The 17,747-nt window shown below is 36.3% G+C and overlaps 1 protein-coding gene across 1 annotated transcript in view; it reads left to right on the forward strand.

The window, feature by feature from the left end:
* Positions 1-17,747, forward strand: part of Ns4 (Nucleostemin 4) — a 99,809-nt gene that overhangs the window by 34,146 nt on the left and 47,916 nt on the right. The window contains 5 exon segments of the mRNA XM_085825450.1: positions 2,939-3,044; positions 13,737-13,824; positions 13,920-13,959; positions 13,962-14,047; positions 17,252-17,392. Of these exon segments, the coding sequence (XP_085681576.1) occupies positions 2,939-3,044; positions 13,737-13,824; positions 13,920-13,959; positions 13,962-14,047; positions 17,252-17,392 (461 nt within the window).

Below are 17,747 nucleotides of genomic sequence, written 5' to 3' on the forward strand. Positions count from 1 at the left end.
CCGTTCTTCTACTTTCAAACTGGATTGCTAGCTCAAATAATTTTTCCAGTGTAGTCGGATTTCTCAATTCAATAAAGTCTTGCACTTGGGGTAGTAACCTCGGCAAAATCACTTGAATTATTTCAGGATCCGGACGGTTTCCATACAAGAGCTTGAAAACGTGAATTTTTCTTAAAATAAAACTCGAGAGGTTTTCCATTCTTTGTTGATATATACTGAAAAGTTCTGTTTCTAATTTCGCACGATCCCTTACAACAGGGAAGGCTTTTAGTAGGGCAGTCTTGAAATTTTCGTAGGTATAGGTGGGACTTCCTGCTTGACCCAAGAGACTTCTGCCGATACATTTGAACCAGTTAAGCGCTTGGCCCCTCAAAGCGCTGGTAGCTAAGGTAACTTTTTGAAACTCGTGCACAGGGTAGAGCATGAAGTGGTCATCCAATTTTTCCAAAAAACTGGTTACCTGTGAGTTTCCATTAAACGTTGCTTCTGGTTTCATCGAAGCGCGCATGGTCTGGACAATGTACCCAAATCCTTCCAGGGCGGCAGCTGGCATTTCTGGATTCTGAGCTGTTTCTGCAGGCAGCACAGGTTCTTCTTGAAACTCGGCCATGGTTATTCTTCGTCGGGCGCCACTATCAGTTTCAGTGTTTCTTCTAACCTTCTTCGGAAACATACAATGACCTGACTAGAACAGAGAGCTTACTAAAGCTATGTTCACTAATTGTAGTAAGTAGACAGGATACAGACGAAGGGTATACAAAACCCTTTATTTTTTTCTTTATATACAATGACTTCCGTACTTCGGAATACAATGACCCTCCACTCGGGGTCTAACTTAAAAGATATCAAAATAAAACTAAACTCTAATTTAACTTTAGAATAAGATTGGCCTTATAATAACAGGAAGCGTATGTAGCACAGAGACTGTGAACACTACAATACGTTTAATTTATCAAGAGGATTAAAACCTCTGGCCTGGAAGGCAAAGTAGCAACTGCGTAACTTCTAAGGTAAGCGGCCTGCTTCGAACTCACGGCTTCCTCTCTTCTGCTTGGCAAAAAGGCCACACTTAAATACTTGGCGTTCGCCAGACAACTTTGCATAAACTCCTTCACGCTTATAATTCTGGCCGGAAGTAGAAAATAAGAAGTGATAGTAAAGATTTAAAATAAAATAAACGTTAGTAAAACTTAAGATCCTTACAACACGACTCCACCAATGGCTCTAAAAAGTCAGCAAATTTTTCTTTTGTGCGCCCTAAACTTTCCAATGCTTTTAATTTTGTCTCTAGCATATCATAGAGGTTAGCTAAATCAGGGGCATTCTTCCCGGCCGTAGCATTTTTCAGAGCCAGTGAAAGAGATCATAGACATATATTTGCACTAGGAGATCCTCCTGGCCAAATCTTAATTTCAGCTATTGGGTGGCCTTTGGATAACTTTCAGCTGTTATTGGGAAACTTAAATATTAATTTTATTATTATTATTATTGGGAAATTAGATATTGGGAAATAGAAATCTGTTATTGGGAAATTAGATATTAATTTAGCAGCTCTCGAATCAGGCACCATAGACTGGTATAAATAACTCAAATTTGTCTATAGCAGTCAGTTCCTCTGAGTCATGTATTTTTGAAAAATACTCCAAAATGTTAAAATTTCCGTGGGATCACCCGAAAACATTTTTAATTTAAATTTAGGTAATTTTAATTTTACCGCGTCACGCTCTGCAGGACTTTTCAAAAAAGATCCAGAATCTTTACTTAAGAGCTTTTCTATCTGCGATTTAAGCTCATAATTATCTCTATTATCCTCTGCCGCCTCAAAATCGGCTTTGTATTCAGCAACAGTCTCAGTAATTTCTAAAAGTAATGACGAAATGTTATTCTGAATCTCATCTAAATGTAAAAATTTATCTTGTAACTGAGCGTTCAATGCGCTCAGCTTATCGCCATCCTTGGCATCTACTTTCATCACCAAATATTGCTTCAACTTATTCACTGTAGACGTAAATGAAGCTCTTAACGACTTTCGTTTTATTTTCAGAGCATCCATATTTGTATGTGCACTTAAAATAGTTACTTAAAATGATTTGTAATAAATTCTTAATTTTTATTTATACTTAAGAATGCCAGTTTTGTTTTGATTCAAAATCAGACTTTGTTTTATATCCAATTTATTTCACTTTACGAAGACATACAGATAAATGCGATTATTTACATGTAGAGTTTAGTATAAAGATCAAGTGATTTGTACATCTTAATGATGAAAAACATTCAGTATTTCAGTAACGTAACTAACTTAACTGCTGCTTGCTTAGAAGAACGGGAATTTTCCTTTCCCTGATCACAGCATTCGAAACTGGTTGCCAGATTCATATATCAAACAAAATTGCAAAACAAACTCTTAAATAATAATAAATGGGAAACGCTAAACTTAATAAGAGTCGCAACAGGATGATAGGTAAATACTTAAATTAAAAAAAGGAAAACAGATCACTATACATGGGTAAAGAATATTTTGAAAAAGATATTTTTTAATGAATGTAAAAAAAAAAAAAAAAATGTAGGTAGCACTGAATACATTATTGAAATATGCATCACGGTTCCCAAACAGTTATTTGTCTGCAAAGTCACCAATGAGTTCTGTGGATAGTTAGAAAGTTCATAAATGAGTTTATACAATTCATTACCCTATAAAATCATAGCAATGTAAGCCATAGAATTTTGAATTCTAGCATATCATGAGATTTTAAGGAATAAATCACACCATACATACATTTATTTGTTCATGTTTTAGAATTTTTTGTTTTTATTATAAATTAAAATATAAATGAGCAGCTGAATGTTGAAATAACTATAATATAGAAAAGTACTAACTGTTAATTTTTTTAATATTATTTTATTTTAAATATTACTGATCAAGATTTATTGTTTTTAGAGGACAGTACATTAGTCTCAAGTCTCAGCTCACAAAAAGACAGTTTTGAAGATGTTGATGTCATCAATGAGCAACCTGCAACAAGTGCCAAGTATAATCCCAACAGGTGAAATGAGTTTAAGTCCTTTTTCTAAATTTAAATCAGAGTCGTAGCTAGGGTTTTCAGCGCCCAGGGACAACTGAAGATTTCGCACCCCCTAATATATTAATTTTGGATTGCTGTATTGTTTCTTATTGCTTCTTTCTTTCAACTTGGCACCTAAACAATGAAAAATCATAGTATCATATTTCTGTTATGTTAGGGCCCATCTTTGTAGTTTTAAAGACAGTGGTGTGTTCTTGATGATGAAAGTTAATAGATTGTGATGAGTAATCGGTTCCACAGGTGATCCAAAGATCCATGTTTCAAAGTTTTTCAGGCTGCAAATTACACCATAGGTTTCCCTTTCGATAGTGGCCATGCTTATTGTGTTTTGGTTATTTTCTGGCTAGCAAAACTGATTGGGTACATCACTTCATCCTTCCGATGAGAAAAGCAGGCACCAACATCTGTGGAAGATGCATCATACTGAGTTATAAAGGGTAACCCTGGGACAGAGTTATAAAGACTGGCTACTTCCATAAAGTGGCGAACATTTTCTAGGGATGCGTGTGGCTAGACGGGACAGTTCCGAGGAAACGAGATTCTAGTAGCACTGGTTTAAACGGGAGGTTTCCGAGAAATATTTTGTCTAGCTAGGCGCAACCTGTCCCGGCTATGAGCAACCTTTTTGAAACCTTCCTGAAAATGTTCCGTCTGGAGCTGTGTTCCACTTTTAGAGATCAGCCAATCAGATGAAAGTTCTGAAGGATCATGGGTAATTTTCAATATGATGATGGCTCTCGTGGAATCGTGGACGGTGGAAATAGAAGCCGATTTAATTGGAAGAAATACGGAAAAAGCCATATATATATATATATCTAGCTGTTTTGTTGTAGTATAACTGTCTTAAGTCATTTTTAAATGTTTATATTGTTACGAATTTGGTATTTAAAAAGCTAATGTTAGTTCAATTATAAATTAAATCGTTTTATTTCTCGCGCAGTGCAGCGCGTGACGAATATTAAAAGAAAGCTAAGCCGGAAAAATTAAAAATACAAGAGCGCGTGCGTTAAATAAATAAATATCTCTTTTTGATTTCGAGAAAGTACTGGAAAATTCTAGCGCATGATTTTAAAATCTTATAAAAGGAGGAAAACATCTCAGTTTGTAGTAGTTGCTTAGTTTGTTGTTGTTTAGAAAACTACTGTTGTTGATTGTAGCGAATTCGCGGATTAGCGTTCTTTAGCTGTTTTGAATTACGTTCTATTGGATATTTGAGTAGTTAAAAGATAACTACTGTGAGATATTGTAATACTGCATGATAATTTGAGAAAATTTAAGCATTTTTGTTGTGATAATAATAAATTTTTGTTCATTTTTCATCGGACTTGTGCATTCATTTCATAACGAACCCGTACGCACGCAACAATTTTTGGTGGCAGCGGTGGGATTTGAATGCCAATCACAAGAGCGATGGAAGAGCAATTAAGACAGCTGATATCAGCGTTTGCCTCGTTTAAAGAAGAAATGAAAGCAGAGATGAAATGTAATCAGGAAAAGATTGAAGCAGGACAGGAAAAGATTGAAGCAAGACAAGAAGAGATGAAAAGAGAAATTACCAGCGTAATAGAAAACAAATTCGAGGTTATGGAAGGCAGAATTGACGCAGTTGAGAATAAAGTTGGAAACTTTGAAGAAAAAGTTTCTTCGGTAAAAGAAGAAATAGAAGAGAGAGTTTCTGCCGTGGAACAACAAATTAATGATAGAGTTTCTGCGGTCACCAAAGAAGTTGTTGATTTAAAGAAATTCGTAGCGACGGCAGGTAGCAATCCGGAAGGTTTCAAATTTTTATCGATGCCTGCTCGTTCCGTTCTGAAACTATCTACATATGATGGGAAGACCTCCTGGCAGGTGTATAGGACACAATTTTCTATCGTTGCGGATGCGAATGGATGGGATTCCCAAGCTAAGGCCTGTCATCTCGCCGCTTCTCTGAGAGCAGACGCAGCGGATATCCTGCAGACGCTTCCCGAAAATCAAAGGCTAAATTTCGAAGCTCTATCCGGCGCTTCGGCGAGAAATGTTTAAAAGACTACAGCAGGCTCCAATTAAAATCTCGTCAACAGAAGCTCACCGAAACGCTTCAGGAGCTCGCCACGGATGTTGAAAGGCTGTCACATCACGCCTTTTCGGAGTGCCCGACAGAAACAAGGGAAATCCTGTCCCTGCAATATTTCATCGATGGCATCCGGGACCCTGAAATACAGAAAGCACTGCGAATGGCGGATGTTAAAGATCTGAAAAGCGCTTTAGTGTATGCCATGAAATTTGAGGCAGCCCAGCAAGCCACCCGTCGAGACCGCCATCCAGTGAGAGCTGCTCAAGTCCAGGAGCCAGGGGATCAAGTCACTGCTCGTCTAGACGATTTAACTAGACAACTGAACGCCTTGAGACAGAATATTGGTGACAAGAAACTGACTGTAAAGTGCTGGAACTGCGGTGCTGAAGGACACATCCGGCAAAACTGCAGAACACCCCAGGGCACGGATGCTAAGACCGCTCCTAACAAACAGCAGGGAAACTAATTAGTGGCCATCTCGCGGGGCGGAGGTTGCCAGATCATGAAAAGCCCCAGTTTAAAGCGCTTCAGATTTCTGCAGTGAGAGGCGGCAGTAATGGACTTTTCATAATAGGACATATTAATGGAGTTCCCTGCAATATGACGATAGATACAGGAGCCAACGTTACCATCATCCGAAAAGATTTGGCTCAACAACTGGGAAGCAAACTTATCTGGACGCCGCCCTGCGTTACCCTATAGACTGTGTCCGGTGAGAAGATCAACATCGATGGAAAAGTAAATGCTAACATCACGTTTGGAAGTGCCGCTTACCATCACACGGCATATGTAGCAGAGATCACTGATTCTTGCATACTCGGATTGGACTTTCTAAGGAAATACAATTTTTCCTTGGACTTTAAAAATAACGAATTGCATTCTACATCTGAGGACATAGCGTTATTTGGAGTCAATGATGAAGTTAAATCTGTCCATAAAATCATAGCACAAGACAATATCACAATACCGGCAAGAACAGAAATTTTACTTCCTGGATCCATAGCCGAAAACAGAAATTTCCGCTACGGCATCATAGAATATCCCAATAACTGTAATACCCAAAAGGAGTACTAGTAGCCTCAACACTCGTCGACCTATCCAGAACGGTTATCCCGGTGAGAGTCGCCAATGTAACTGAGAAGGGGAGAATTATTAAGAAAGGTGAAGTGGTTGCAACATGTACTCCAGTAACCACCGTTGAAAGAAAGAGTAACATCGAAGAATCCGTGTCCTCAGAGAGAATTACATCGGAGTTATTGCAGAATGCGCAATTAAACGATAAAGAGAGGAATGCTGCCAATCGCGTCATTAAAGATCTTCAAGTTGTTTTCTCCCGCTCGTCTTCTGACGTGGGTCGAACTAGTTTGACACAACATAGAATAGATACCGGCGATCATCCCCCGATCAAGCAACATCCAAGACGTCTACCGTTTGCTAAACAGGAAGAGGTGCGAACACTGTTAAAAGATATGAAAGAAAGCGATGTCATCGAGCCTTCAGTAAGTCCATGGGCATCTCCCATCGTCCTAGTCAGAAAGAAAGACGGCTCAACAAGATTTTGCGTCGACTATCGCCGGTTGAATGAGGTTACGAAGAAAGACAGTTACCCTCTTCCTAGAATTGACGACATTCTAGACACTCTTTCTGGCAGCAAGTGGTTCTCAACACTTGATTTAAAGAGTGGGTATTGGCAGGTAGAAATACAGCCTGAAGACCGAGAAAAGACAGCATTTACTACGGGACAAGGGCTTTGGCAATTCAAGGTGATGCCGTTTGGACTGTGTAATGCGCCAGCAACATTCGAACGTCTTATGGAAACTGTTTTGAAAGGCCTTTCCTACGAAGCCTGCCTCATATACCTGGACGACATCATCATCGTCGGAAAGAGTTTTGAAAACATTTAGAAAATCTTAGGAAGGTGCTTCAGAAACTGAAAGAAGCCAATCTGAAGCTGAGTCCCGCTAAATGCAAATTGTTCCGAAAGGAAGTGACTTAACTGGGACATGTCATCTCTGCAGAAGGTGTGCGCACGGATCCTGAAAAGGTATCAGCCGTTAAATCCTGGAAACGTCCCGAAAATGTCCATCAGCTGAGAAGCTTCCTAGGGCTTTGCACCTACTATAGGAAATTCGTGAAGGACTTTTCTTCCATCGCAAGACCCCTACACAAGCTGACAGAGAGCAACCAAAAGTTCTTGTGGACAAAAGAATGCGAGGATGCATTTGACAACTTAAAGGAGGCTTTAACATCTGCTCCAATCCTGACGTATCCTCAGCTTGACCAACCATTTATTCTCGACACCGACGCGAGTAATGAAAGTGTTGGTGCTGTTTTGTCCCAAGAAATAGACGGCCAAGAACGTCTAGTGGCATACTGGAGCAAGTGCCTGTCTAAACCGGAGAGGAATTATTGTGTCACCAGGAAAGAGTTGCTCGCCATAGTCAAAGCTGTAGAACAGTTCCATCACTATCTATACGGCAGAAAATTCCTGCTCCGCACCGATCATGCATGATTGACCTGGCTTTTAAATTTCAAGAATCCTGAGGGTCAAATAGCCAGGTGGATACAGAGACTCCAAGAATATGACATCACTATCCGTCATCGTAAGGGATCATCACACGGAAACGCCGACGCCCTGTCTAGAAGACCTTGCCAAGAAAGCTGCCGATATTGTTCCAGGGTGGAAGCGAAATACGAGCTGCTGACTCCGGTCGCAAGACAAATTACAACATCAACATCGGCTGATCGAGAACCGTGGAGTGATGATGAAGTCAGGAAAGACCAGCTGGAAGACCGCGACATTAAACCCATAATTGATTTAATGGAGTCATCAACCAGAAAACCTACCTGGCAGGACATTTCTATCTGTAGTCCTACAACCAAACAATATTGGGCACTCTGGGATTCACTTCACATTCGAAACGGCGTCTTATACCGGAAATTCGAATCGGATGATGGGAAGACGTTCCGATGGCAACTTATACTTCCAAGATCCCGCATTCCTGATGTCCTTAAAGAGTTACATAGCACCCCTACTGGAGGTCACTTTGGAATAATGAAGACCTTGCAGAGAGTTCGTGAGCGCTTTTACTGGAATAATGCAAAGGTTGACGTGCAAAAGTGGTGCCGATCTTGCGATGCCTGTGCAGGTCGGAAAGGACCGAGGAGACGCAGCCGAGGCAAGCTGCAACGTTACAATGTAGGGGCGCCTTTTGAACGTATCGCCTTTGACATCCTGGGACCTCTGCCACGAACTGCTGATGGCAACAAATACATACTCGTTGTCATTGATTACTTCACCAAGTGGCCTGAAGCTTATCCTATTCCTGATCAAGAGGCTGTCACAGTAACTGAGGTAATGATACAGCACTGGATTTCCAGGTTCGGAGTGCCTCTTCAGTTACATTCCGATCAGGGAAGGAATTTTGCCTCTTCAGTAATGAAAGAACTATGCAAACTACTCGGCATTGACAAAACTCAAACGACGCCATTGCATCCCCAGTCGGACGGCATGGTAGAGAGATTCAATCGAACCATCCTTAATAACCTCTCATTAGTGGTTTCCAAAAACCAACAGGACTGGGACAAGAAATTACCACTCTTTTTACTGGCTTACCACAGTGCTGTCCACGAGACTACCGGCTATTCTCCATCACAGATGCTCTTCGGTCGTGACCTTTGTCTGCCTTGTGATCTATTGTTTGGCCACCCTCCGGATGCTCCTTCATCGTCTGAGGAATATATTCAAGATCTCCAGGCCCAGTTTGAAGTGATGCACAACTTTGCACGAGAGCGGGTCAACTTGGCGACGGAGAAGATGAAGACCCGCTACGACACAAGAGCTACTGAACATCAGTTCCACGAAGGAGACAAGGTGTGGTTGTGGAATCCGACTCGGCGGAAAGGACTTTGTCCGAAATTACAGTCACCTTGGGATGGCCCGTATACAGTCCTGAAAAGGCTGAATGACGTCGTGGTTCGGATTCGTAAGTCTTCGAACTCTAAACCTAAAGTCGTTCATTACGACAGGTTAGCTCATTACTATGGCCATAGTACGTAATGTAAATAATTGTAAATAGTATCAGACCATGGTCCTTTTTCTTTATAAATGTGTATTTGATTTGATTTGTATTTAGTATTTGATTTGTATTTAGTATTTGTTTTGTATTTAGTATTTGATAGCATTTGATTTGTTTAAGTTAGTTATTGCATTTATTGTTTATATTGTTTGATATTGTAATGTAATGTTTATGCCTCAGTTGCATTTATGCCACAGTTGTAAGTTTAGCTTCCTGTCCAGGGATTGTACTGCCCGGGACGTGCAGTCCTTGGGAAGGGGGCAGTGTTACGAATTTGGTATTTAAAAAGCTAATGTTAGTTCAATTATAAATTAAATCGTTTTATTTCTCGCGCAGTGCAGCGCGTGACGAATATTAAAAGAAAGCTAAGCCGAAAAAAATTAAAAATACAAGAGCGCGTGTGTTAAATAAATAAATATCTCTTTTTGATTTCGAGAAAGTACTGGAAAATTCTAGCGCGTGATTTTAAAATCTTATAAAAGGAGGAAAACATCTCAGTTTGTGGTAGTTGCTTAGTTTGTTTGTTGTTTAAAAAACTGCTCTTGTTGATTGTAGCGAATTCGCGGATTAGCGTTCTTTAGCTGTTTTGAATTGCGTTCTATTGGATATTTGAGTAGTTAAAAGATAACTACTGTGAGATATTGTAATACTGCATGATAATTTGAGAAAATTTAAGCATTTTTGTTGTGATAATAATAAATTTTTGTTCCTTTTTCATCGGACTTGTGCATTCATTTCATAGCGAACCCGTACGCACGCAACAATATATTAAATTTATAATCGTGGAAATTTCAGAGTAGACAATATTTTATGACGGGCTATATCTGTTGATTTGTTTACAAATTATTCAGTGCCAAAAGTTCGCCAAATTTGTCATATTTCTTGCTGATTCTGTGAAAAGAATGTTATTGTTATATAACAGAATTTTTTTTATTAAGTTTAAGGGGAATTTTTTTTAAAAATATGTATATGTGACTTTTCTGCTAATTACTTTTATTACTTTTAAATTGCAATTGCATAATTAGCGATTATGTTAAAATCTGCAATTATGTATATTTATTAAAACATAAATTATTTAATAATGAGCATACACATTAAATTTTTATACTATTATCTTCAAGTTATTAATGAAATGCTTTTTAGATTATAAACATATTAAGAACTATATTTTTATTATAAATGCTACATATTGAAACATTGGAAATTTATAGATTTATTATTATGAATGATGAAAAACATTTATATATACATTCATTAATATAAATCTTATTCGTTCCATTAATACTTCTAAACCATTGCATCTCTCTCTCTTTCTCTCTCTATGTGTATGTAAATATATGACTTATTAGATGTATGTGTGTGTATATATATATATGTATATATATATGTATGTATACAAAAATGAACATTGCCGAAAAGTTTATTTGATGTTACTTCTAATTCATACATATAATGATTATGTAATTGGCAGCAACTGTAGTCATCAGTTCTTTGTACAGTATCATGGATATGGAATACACAGTTGAAAAATAATTGCAGTGCATTTTGTGTATTAGGCTAGTTATTAAAATTCACCCACTTACACACAACTTTGGATTTGTAACTATACTTGGAAATTTAAACAACAAAAAAATTGCGCAAGTAGGCTTTATGAAATATTTAACATTTTGGGGATGAAATAAAAATTTTTGACTCATCACAAAACAAATATCAGTAAATGACAGTATATCATGCACATAAAAGTTATTAAATAAATATATGGATACAAAAATAACTATTTACAATAATAAAATCAGATATATACAACGGATCATTACAAAGAATCGGACTTCTCTTTTAGCTTTTAGAATCTCCAGAGTCGAGATAAAAGGGATTCACTTAATACCCATCAACTTTCCATTATCTTCCATAACAATAACGTTTAAAACAAAACGAGTCTGAGCAATACAAAATACAACACAGAAAAGCAATTGTCACTTGAAAGGAAATGTCACTTTCGCCAATCTAAGCGATAACTGATTCTTGTTTGGCTTTTAGCCTACTTACCAAGTGAAAATGGTAACTCGATTTCACGGAAGCACAGTTCCCAGAATTCTTCCTTCTAACGTTATATTCCGACAACAAATAGTGTATGCGATAGCAGCATAAGACACGTCTTTAGCTCCTCAAATGCCTCATTGTGTTTTTTTGCTCAGGACCTCTCCTTTTGATTTTTTTTCTCCTTTTCTGTTAATGGATAAGCTGTTCCTGCCTAATGTGGAATGCAATCTTTGTAATAATTACATAGACACAAAACACCTTTTAATTGCTTCTTCGTTTGAGGCCTGGTTAGTTTCTGGATAGCCTTCCCCTTCTCTTGATCAGTCCGATGCTATGTTCTAAATACCTAATATGAGTCTTAGCAAAAGAGCATTTCTTAAGAATTACTTTAAACTTTAGTTCTGGGGATTTCAAAAAAATGGTGTCAAGACCTACTAAGTGTTCACTCCAGCACGCTCAATAAAATCCTCTCTAATCAATGTAGGCCAGAGCAAAATCTTTGTATTTAGTGAGTGCTTGGTTCATCACTCTCTATAATGTTCCTGTGGCATTGCATAGCTTGAAAGGCATGACTTTAAATCGACACTGAGCTCATTGTGTCTTGAAACATGCTAACTCTTGGCTTTCCAAGGGTGTGGCCTAATATCCCTTGAGCAAATTGGAGTTTGATGTCACATTGGCTTTCCCAATATGGAATAAGAGTTCTTTAGGATTTTCTGTAGGGAAATCATCCACTTTCTTTGCTGAATTCAGAGATATAAAGTCTATGCCAAGGCAAAGAGTAGCATCTTTTTCATGACATAGAGAATAGGGTATAAAATTTCTTCATTGGTTTCTTCGATAAGTTCCATTGCTAACTTTTTTTTTTTTTTTAAATTTGTGTGACAGCTTGGGGCTTCAGTGTTTCAGCCATTCGATATACGTATGGTTTCTTTTGTTCAGTGTCATTTAATCTTATTTTATGTTCTCCAACTTTTTCAATTTGTACTTTATAAATAAGTCTGTATTTTCTCAGCAGATTTATCATGTCTTTCCTTTTGTCATAGTCTAAATGGTTTAATTCTGCTTCACAAAGATCACAAAGTGATCTGTCTTGTTTTTCACACTAGGTGTGGGATAAACTTCTCGTTTTTCTTCATTCTCACATATTACACTTAACTGCCTGTACTTTTGGATTAAATTTCCTGATGTTACTTGCATGAACTCTCATTATTGTTCCATTTGTCAATTTGCTCTATAAGAATCTGGATTACAACAAGCTTCTGTGTCTACGAGTCCTGTCCATATATAGATTATACATTTCGTTAGTGCCACCCAGACGGTATAGTGGTTAGAGGGAGCCTGACTGCGATACCGAAGGGCCTGGGTTCGAATCCCAGAGAATACATGGCTGTAAAATTGTCTGTTCCTTCATAAGAGGTAACGGTGATCACCTATTAGTTGTCTCCACAATAAGATGGCCACCATGTCTGGCCATAGGATTGGCCATTGCCATTATAGGCAAGTGCCCGTCATTGAAAAAAAAAAATTTTTTCATTAGTGGGTGTCACCACAGAGCCTTACCACCAAGCTGATATCAAAAGTGTGACTTGGATTCTTGCATAAAGGCTAAACTGTTTGTATTGCCTTTTGCAATCTTTGGAAGTTTAGTATCAACCTAAGGTTGTTGCTTTTGCTTAATATAAAATTTTGCGTTGGCTTGTTTTTCTTCCCAAATTACCATTTTATCTTGTGCAGTGCATGCTGGGAGTATTTTATGTAATGAGACTAAGTGAAAGGACATTAAGTTCTATATAGATTGTCACCAGTTGGTTTGACTATTGTCTGGCAAAACAAAAGATATATGTTTTAAATATATTTCAGTGAATATTATATATATTTAGCAAACTTTAATGATGGAGAAAGAGGGCATTTAACCTGTCATTAAGAGGTATTTAATCATTTAGATAATCAGTCATGTGTAGTAGCTGTAAACTGAATTTTTCAATTATTTTTTAGGTTGAATTATTTGTCAATTTAATGATAATCCTAAATTTATGATCCATTTATCATTTATGAAAATGTTTAACTGTTTTTCATTCAAAATTTGCTTTGATATTTTGTGTAAGTATTATATTACTTACTGTAATATTTTGCAAGCTGTATGAAACTTTTAATGTATTACTTCTGAATATTCTTTCTTTTGAAACTTGTGGGAATAATTTGCATATGATTGCTTTGCAGTTTTAGCATGTTGCCCAGTGTGTGGGATAAAAATAAGGCTTTTCTTTAGGAGAGGGGAGGGGAAAAAGAAGAAGAATCATATTTTTTTTCCTTGAAAGGCTTTCAAAACCAGTTGTATCAACCTATCAATCAATTAATTATATTTTTTCTTGAAATCCTTTCTTCAAAGTTTCTTTCAAAGTTAATGCCAATTATTGAAAATAAATGTTATGTACTGCTGTTTTTCAAAATGTATGTATCTTTTAATTCACATAGGTATCGACTTGTATTCAAAAAAGAAAAGAATGAAGATGTTAAACAAAGACTGGCTATGGCAAAACAACCTTTTGAACCATTATCAGAGGTAATTAATTTTCAAGCAATTAAGTGTAAAAGTGATAATAAATGAATATAACTTTTTTATGAATGAATTAAGTTTTCATGATCTGTATATTACAGGAATGTCTTGAAGTTAGTTATGAAGATGTTTTCACTTCTGCTTAGACCTTGACATGCCAAAGCGTCCTTGTTGGGACTATACCTTAACTAAACAGCAACTAGAAAATCGAGAACAGAAGTATTTTAAAGTAAGATTCTTCCTTTCTTCATTCCTTCCTTTTTGTAAAATTATTTTACACCATTCAATATATCACTAATGACGATGTTTATTGCTTATTTATTTGAATACATTTGATTTTTTTAATATTGTAATCAAAGGAATAATTTGTTTATTTATAAAGTTTAAAATAAAATTTATATTCTAAAATCCCTGTTCTAACAGTTTAAACCTTCTAATCATGTTTTAGGAAATCATTTATTGTATATTCTTCATTTTTTTTTTTTTAGTTTCTGCATTCCAATTATTACAGATAAAAATATTTTTTTTCTTTTTTATTCATAATTTTTTTTCAAAGTAAATATTGTTAAAAATATTAATGACTGCATTTGAAACTAAATCTGCATGTTTAAATTCAAATTTAGGATATTTAGCAGCAAATATTGGGTCATATAAAAAGTCTCCGCGGTTTTTAGCCAGTAGTTGGTGTTGATGCCTATATATCCGGCAACACTCACCCGATTGTCTCAAACGAACATGTGCTTAAAAGGTGACATTCAACTTCCATTGTTTGTGAAGATAATTTTCTAATTCATTGCTCATGTAAAAAGTTATATTGATTTGAAAATGAGTGAACTTTCTGAAGAAATATGCTATGAGATGCTTTTTTACTATAAAAAAGGTAGAAATGCTGCAAACACATGCCAAAACATTTGTGAAGTGTACAGTGGGAATGTTGTGAGTGAGCAAAGAACCCAGGCGTATGCTCAATTCCATTCTGAAAATTTCGAAGTCAAAGATGCATTTCACTCTGGTCAGCCAGTCACTGAAAAATTCGATGAAATTTTGCAACTGGTTGAGCAAGACCGGAGCACAAGATGTCAGGAAATAGTGGAGGCACTAAACATCAATCGCATGACAGTTTGGAATCATTTGAAAAGAGCAGGCTGCAAAAAGAAGCTCAATGTTTGGGTGCCACATGAATTAATGCAAAGAAATTTGATTGACCGACTTACCATCAGTGAAGTGTTGCTGAAACACAACAAAATCGAACCATTTTTAAAGCAAATAATTACTGGTGATGAAAAATGGGTGAAATACAAGAATCTCAAACACAAGCGATCATTGTCAAAGACTGGTGAACCTCCACAAACGACTTCAAAGCCTGGATTGTCGCCAAACAGGGTTATGTTGAGTGTTTGGTGGAACTGAAAAGGAATTTCCATTATTAACAGCTGCAACCTGGCAAAACCATCAATTTTCCCATGTACTGTGCACAATTTGACCGTTTGAAAGAAGCAATCCAGAAAGAGCGACCAGAATTGGCCAACAGAAAGGGAGTTCTGTTCCATCATGACAATGCACGGCCACACTGATCTTTGATGACTTAAAAAAAATTGATGGAACTTGATTGGGAAGTTTTGATGCATCCACCATATAGCCTGGACCTTGTTCAATCTGACTCCCATTTGTTTCGGTCTCTGAAGAATTCTCTTGGTGGTAAAAAATTGGTCAAGCGAAGCAATGCTGAAAATCACTTGGCCAAGTTTTTCAACGATAAACCACAGAAATTCTACACCAATAGAATTATGAAGCTACTCAAAAAATTGCAAAAGGTCATAGATAATAATGGTCAATATGTATTTGATTAAAACTGATTTTCAATAAAGAAAAATGTTGTTAAAAATGTATAAAAACACGGGAAATTTTTTATATGGCCCAATATATGCATCAAAGCTATCTGTTAGATATGTAAGAAAGTAAAAATTAAGGAATTTTGACAATACAATAGTTGGTACTTATGTACAGCCATTATATTGCAGTTTGCCAAAATTGGGGTGTTAAGTGATGATTTTTGTTGTAAAAAATTATTTAATACATATAATATACATATTATTACACATATGTTTTACATTTCAACAGTATTTATTCCCAAAGCTAATCAATAAATTTTTCAGAAGTGGGCTTTTGTTCTGGTGGAAATTTTGCAACAATCGCTTTGAAAAGAGATTTAAAGCATTCTTGTTTTACTGATTTTGCAGAAGAATACTGTATTGTTGCAGAAATTTTATCCAACTTTTTACCATTGCTTCCAAATTACACAAGTGCATATTTTAAAATCAAGATGAAAAATAATCATGATTTGTCTATAAAAGCCATTAGAATTTGAAGTACCTCTCCCAAAAAAAAAAAAAAAAAGGAAAGAAAGGAAAAAGAAATCCATTCGTTGGTTCGAACATCCATACGTACATAAATGATGTTGGTTGTTAAAACTGGCTGGTTATAATACATGCTGTGCACATGATTGCCTGAAGAATTAATTATTATGCGTGTGGTTGCCAGAGTTTGGTGTTTTCATAAACTGCGGCAGTTTCTACTAAGCTGATTGTGGTAATATATCGGGTTTTAACAAGAGTTCCCCTCACTGCAAATATCATCTATGCAAACAGTTCCCATTGGCATGTTGATTTGTATTTTGTCAAATGATTTTTGGCATTTGAAAGAGACTTGCTTTAGAACACTATATTGTGAAATTAAAAATAAAAAAAATTATCGTTAAGAGCAATTTGTCTGAAATGGAACTGTTATGGTACCAGACTAGAACCATTATTTACTTCCAAGTCTGTTGCAAAAAGTCAGCTACAGAATGTCACCAAATCATGTGTATAGCTTTAGGTACTAATGTTGTGTTATATGATACTGTTACGGTTTGGTGCCTAAAGTTCAAAAACAAGGACTGTAACATTCATGAAGCAGAGCACTCGGGCTGGTCTACTGTTGAGGTTTACCTGGGAGAACTTTTTTGTGGAAGAAGATCAGTATGCAACCACTCGAGAGCTTTGCTAAAGAGTAGACATTAGTACCATGCCCATTAGTCGTACTGTGCATCACATAAACTTGACATACAAGTTCAACAGCTGGAGGCTGCAACTGAACCTAAAAGCAGATAAGGACGAGCGTGTTCGGGCCTGCACTAATCTGCTCGAATATCAATGCATGGGCAAAATTCTGGACCAGATTATCACTTGTGATGAATCATATATCTTAAATATGAATATGTGTAAAAGCCAGAAATGGCTATCTAATTTATTTAAAATCTGTTTTGTTTGTAAAAATATTATATTGCTGTGTGAAGAATAAAGATTTTCTAATTGAGAAATTAGTGATTTGAATTTCAAAAAGCAGAACATCTATAATATTTATTTATTAAAATTTTTTTAAAAATTTATTTTAGGAATATATTGACACTTTAGAATCCAAGTTTGAAGAGCAGGAATTGAGCCACTTTGAAATGAATCTCGAAACCTGGCGTCAATTGTGGAGAGTTTTGGAATTTTCAGACATTGTACTGTTAGTAATCGACATTCGATTCTCCGTAAGTTGTTGAATTTCTTGTTATGTGAAGAAAAATGTGCCACTACTAGGCAAAATTCTAGAAAAATGGTTGGATGTATCTTTTATTTTTTAAAAAATTATTGTACGCAGCAAATATAAAACTTTCTCTTCATGAAGTAGAAAAATTGCTTCTACATTTGATGAGATACTATACATTACATACTGTGAGACACTGATAAGTAGTTCTGAAATAAACTTCTTTAAAGTTAAGTGTAGTTTCAAAAATTGGTATTAAAAACATTTAAATGTCATCATTTGAAAAAATTGGTTTTCTCGGCATAGGGAAGTTTTTTAAATTCTATTAAAATGCATTTCATTATCAAACAAATTATTTA

Source organism: Stegodyphus dumicola, chromosome 10 (genome assembly GCF_044657685.1).
Source record: "Stegodyphus dumicola isolate Sdum_Otavi_A_Nest chromosome 10, ASM4465768v1".
Classification (NCBI taxonomy): domain Eukaryota; kingdom Metazoa; phylum Arthropoda; class Arachnida; order Araneae; family Eresidae; genus Stegodyphus; species Stegodyphus dumicola.